This window comes from Helianthus annuus, chromosome 14, assembly GCF_002127325.2.
Source record: "Helianthus annuus cultivar XRQ/B chromosome 14, HanXRQr2.0-SUNRISE, whole genome shotgun sequence".
NCBI lineage: Eukaryota > Viridiplantae > Streptophyta > Magnoliopsida > Asterales > Asteraceae > Helianthus > Helianthus annuus.
In genome coordinates this window covers 125,456,768-125,459,687 of record NC_035446.2, presented here as the reverse complement: position 1 = coordinate 125,459,687, position 2,920 = coordinate 125,456,768, and the positions used below count along the sequence as shown (strand labels likewise).

The 2,920-nt window shown below is 40.9% G+C and overlaps 1 protein-coding gene across 1 annotated transcript; it reads right to left on the bottom strand.

The window, feature by feature from the left end:
• Nucleotides 1–1,153: 1,153 nt before the first annotated feature.
• Nucleotides 1,154–2,347, bottom strand: LOC110907307 (extensin-like). The gene is made up of 2 exons (XM_022152306.1): nucleotides 2,204–2,347; nucleotides 1,154–1,810 (listed from the first exon to the last, which is right to left on the bottom strand). Exons 1-2 carry the CDS (start codon nucleotides 2,345–2,347, stop codon nucleotides 1,154–1,156), a joined length of 801 nt encoding a protein of 266 aa, XP_022007998.1.
• Nucleotides 2,348–2,920: the final 573 nt, after the last annotated feature.

Sequence of the window (2,920 nt, the reverse complement as noted above, 5' to 3'; positions counted from 1 at the left end):
GATTAGACGAGTGTTGAGACTCATCCTTCTTCAGTGTATGCGAATGAGATAGGGACTTTGTATGAGTTTTGGACCGAATATTACTCGGCTCCTTGAACTTATTATCCACAGCTTGAGCAACTGCTACGGTTATCATCGCTTGTAATTCAGCACCAGTGATATTAATCCTGGTATTATTGTTTCCTTCTTCAGGATAACTATTTGCTTCGTCAGAGCCAACCATGATTTGAGTACTAAATCAAACAATAATTATGCATTTAGATTATATAATAAATCATCGCATTGATGATTATATGGTCATGTATTATTAAACCATATAGACCATTTTAAATAAAAATCAATTTAATCATGATTTGCCTAGGCTACAACTGAACCATTATAAGCAATCAATAGGATATAATCCTTTATATTTATTAGACAGGGGATATAAATCACAACTGTCAATGTCATGAAAGACATTTTCATATAGCACAAGGCTCATCTCGAAGGACATTTAGATGGCACAAAAGGCCTTGTCACAGGGACGATTAAAATATAACCAGTGATCTCTTGGATCAGTGGTCTTGTAAGGGTTGAACATAGTTCATCGCCTTTTTGACAAGATGTTTATAAAACAAAACTATCATTGTCATTAGTACACCTTTGCTTATAGGCATACATCTCAAATGAATGTTTTGGTGTATACATCATATTGATGTTTATTAGCCATGATTCACATTGATCATATAGGCTATGATAGTGACTTTGAAAGATCCAAGTACATTTGGAAGTTTGTGTGGTCTCTCGAGCCACACAACCAGGAATGTTAACATGTTTTCAGATGTTAATAGGGAGTTATTTTTCTTAAAAAGGTTGTACCATCATAGCCTTTAATATTTTGGCTAGGTTATACCTTTAAGAATTTCTTTGGCAGATCAGTTTAAAATTGAAATGATATAGCACGATGATGTAATAAAATATATATTTAAAATCTCAAAATGAAATTCCATTAAACCATTACAAAGATGCCCTAAACGGGTCTTGAAATAACATACTGTCCACGCAGGGACTACAGAAAAAAGAAATAAGTCCACGCAGGGACTACGTACAGAAAATAAAATGTCCTCGCAGGGACTTGATTGAAAATACAATACAAAATAAAGTAAACAACTTTCTACTTCTTTTTGCCTTTGATGAGACTCGCAAGGCCCTTGAGAAAGCTGTTGTGCTTCTTATTGGTTTCATCTGCTTTTCGCTCAACCTTGTCCAATCTCTGCAGAATTTCTTGAGTTTGCTCCTGTTGGGGAGGAGGGGGTTGCTGATATGGTGGGTATTGATACCCTTGCACTGGATATCCAGTTGGGTAAACTGGAGGATAAGAAGAAGGATAAAGTGCATTATACTGTGGTGCTGTAAGATATGGATCTTGGGCTCCATAACCTGTAAAAGTTGGATATTCAAAAGGGTTATACCAGACGAACCTGGGTAAGTCGGTATCGGGTTTTTCAAAACCCACTGGCGGTGGTGCATAAGAAACCGGCGGAGGATCGTCTTCCGGTACCGCATGCGAGGGTCCACCCATTTGTGGGTCCTCAGGAATAGGAGGGTATGAGCTTGAACCTTGAGGGGAACTGAACCGTGGTCCCCCTCGCACAGTTATTCGTGCATTCCTCCTTCGCCTCGGTGGCTCGGGAGGTGGTTGAGGTGGTTGTTGAGGTGGCTCCTCAACAGGAAGAGGTGGTGGAATGACAGCTTGAAGGTACGGCTCATCCAAAGGAGGTTGAGCAGGAGAGTTATGATATGAAGGGGTGAATTCCCATTCATACTTGGCCTACCTTTCGGCAAATGAATCGGGCCCTTGATACAGCGATCCTTGGTATGGAGAACCGCTAGAGATGCTGATAGGGTGACCCAGTGTCCCGGTTTGCAGCTCTGGATCAGGATCGTCATCCATCTCCATGTCGTGGGGGAAGTGATCCTCGGGTCCCAATGGATTGTAACCCAGTAGATCGTTGACATAGTCGTTGGGGTTGAACTGGGCTGGAGAATAAGTGGAATCTGTGTGATGGAAAGAATGGGAGTGTAAAGAATGGTAAGATTAGTGCGAATGGTGGGAATGGTGTGAATCTTGTGAATGATGGGAATGCTGGGGCTCGTCTGGAATAGGCGGCCCAAAAGATGGATGAAACGAGGGTGATGAACTCAACGAGACCGAGTGTCTCACGGGTTCAAACGAATGACCCCTATGGTCACGCGAATCCGAGCTAGAAAATGACGCAGACGGAGTGCGCCTATGAGAAGTTCCTGCATGTCCTGATGGTCCTCCTCTATTTGGACCCTTTCCCTTGCCTCGTACATGTGGCGGCATTATCGACGATTAAACCTGTCAAAACAAGTAAAATAAAATATAAACAACAAAAGAAAAGTTAAGAATAAATCCTAGGTAATTTGCCTAGACTCGGAAGTCTAAGGAATGTGCTTATTGTGTCATTGAGATTAAACACAAAAGGTTAGTGCTTAATTCACTCAATGTTGGCTCTGATACCAACCTGTCACACCCCGATATTTCCACATATTACCGGTGGGCCTGGCGGGGAGTATCATGACGTAGTTGATATCATCATTGTCAATACACACAATATAATAGCACAGCGGAAGGCTTGGTGAATAAACTATTACAAACCATAATGTCTGAGTGTTCGAATGAAAGAATATACAGACTTGGTTGTAATAAGATCCACAGGCGGATCATAAAATAAAATACAAGAAACTGAAATAACAGACTCCAGGTATCTAGGGATTTGCAAGATCCTCTTATATGACACCTAGTAGCTCCAGCCTATTTACGTGAGGTACCTGTCAATCAGTCTTTGGAAAATACGTCAGTTTACACTGGTAAATACAATTAACTGACACATTTGAAAACATTTATGAAAATTGG

What these genes read in the sequence shown, in the direction of transcription:
- LOC110907307 (XM_022152306.1), bottom strand. Translation starts at nt 2,347, where the DNA reads ATGCCGCCACATGTACGAGGCAAGGGAAAGGGTCCAAATAGAGGAGGA. An exon ending in GGGGTCATTCGTTTGAACCC is followed by an intron (nt 1,811 to 2,203) that starts GTGAGACACTCG and finishes GCCGAAAGGTAG; the next exon opens with GCCAAGTATGAATGGGAATT.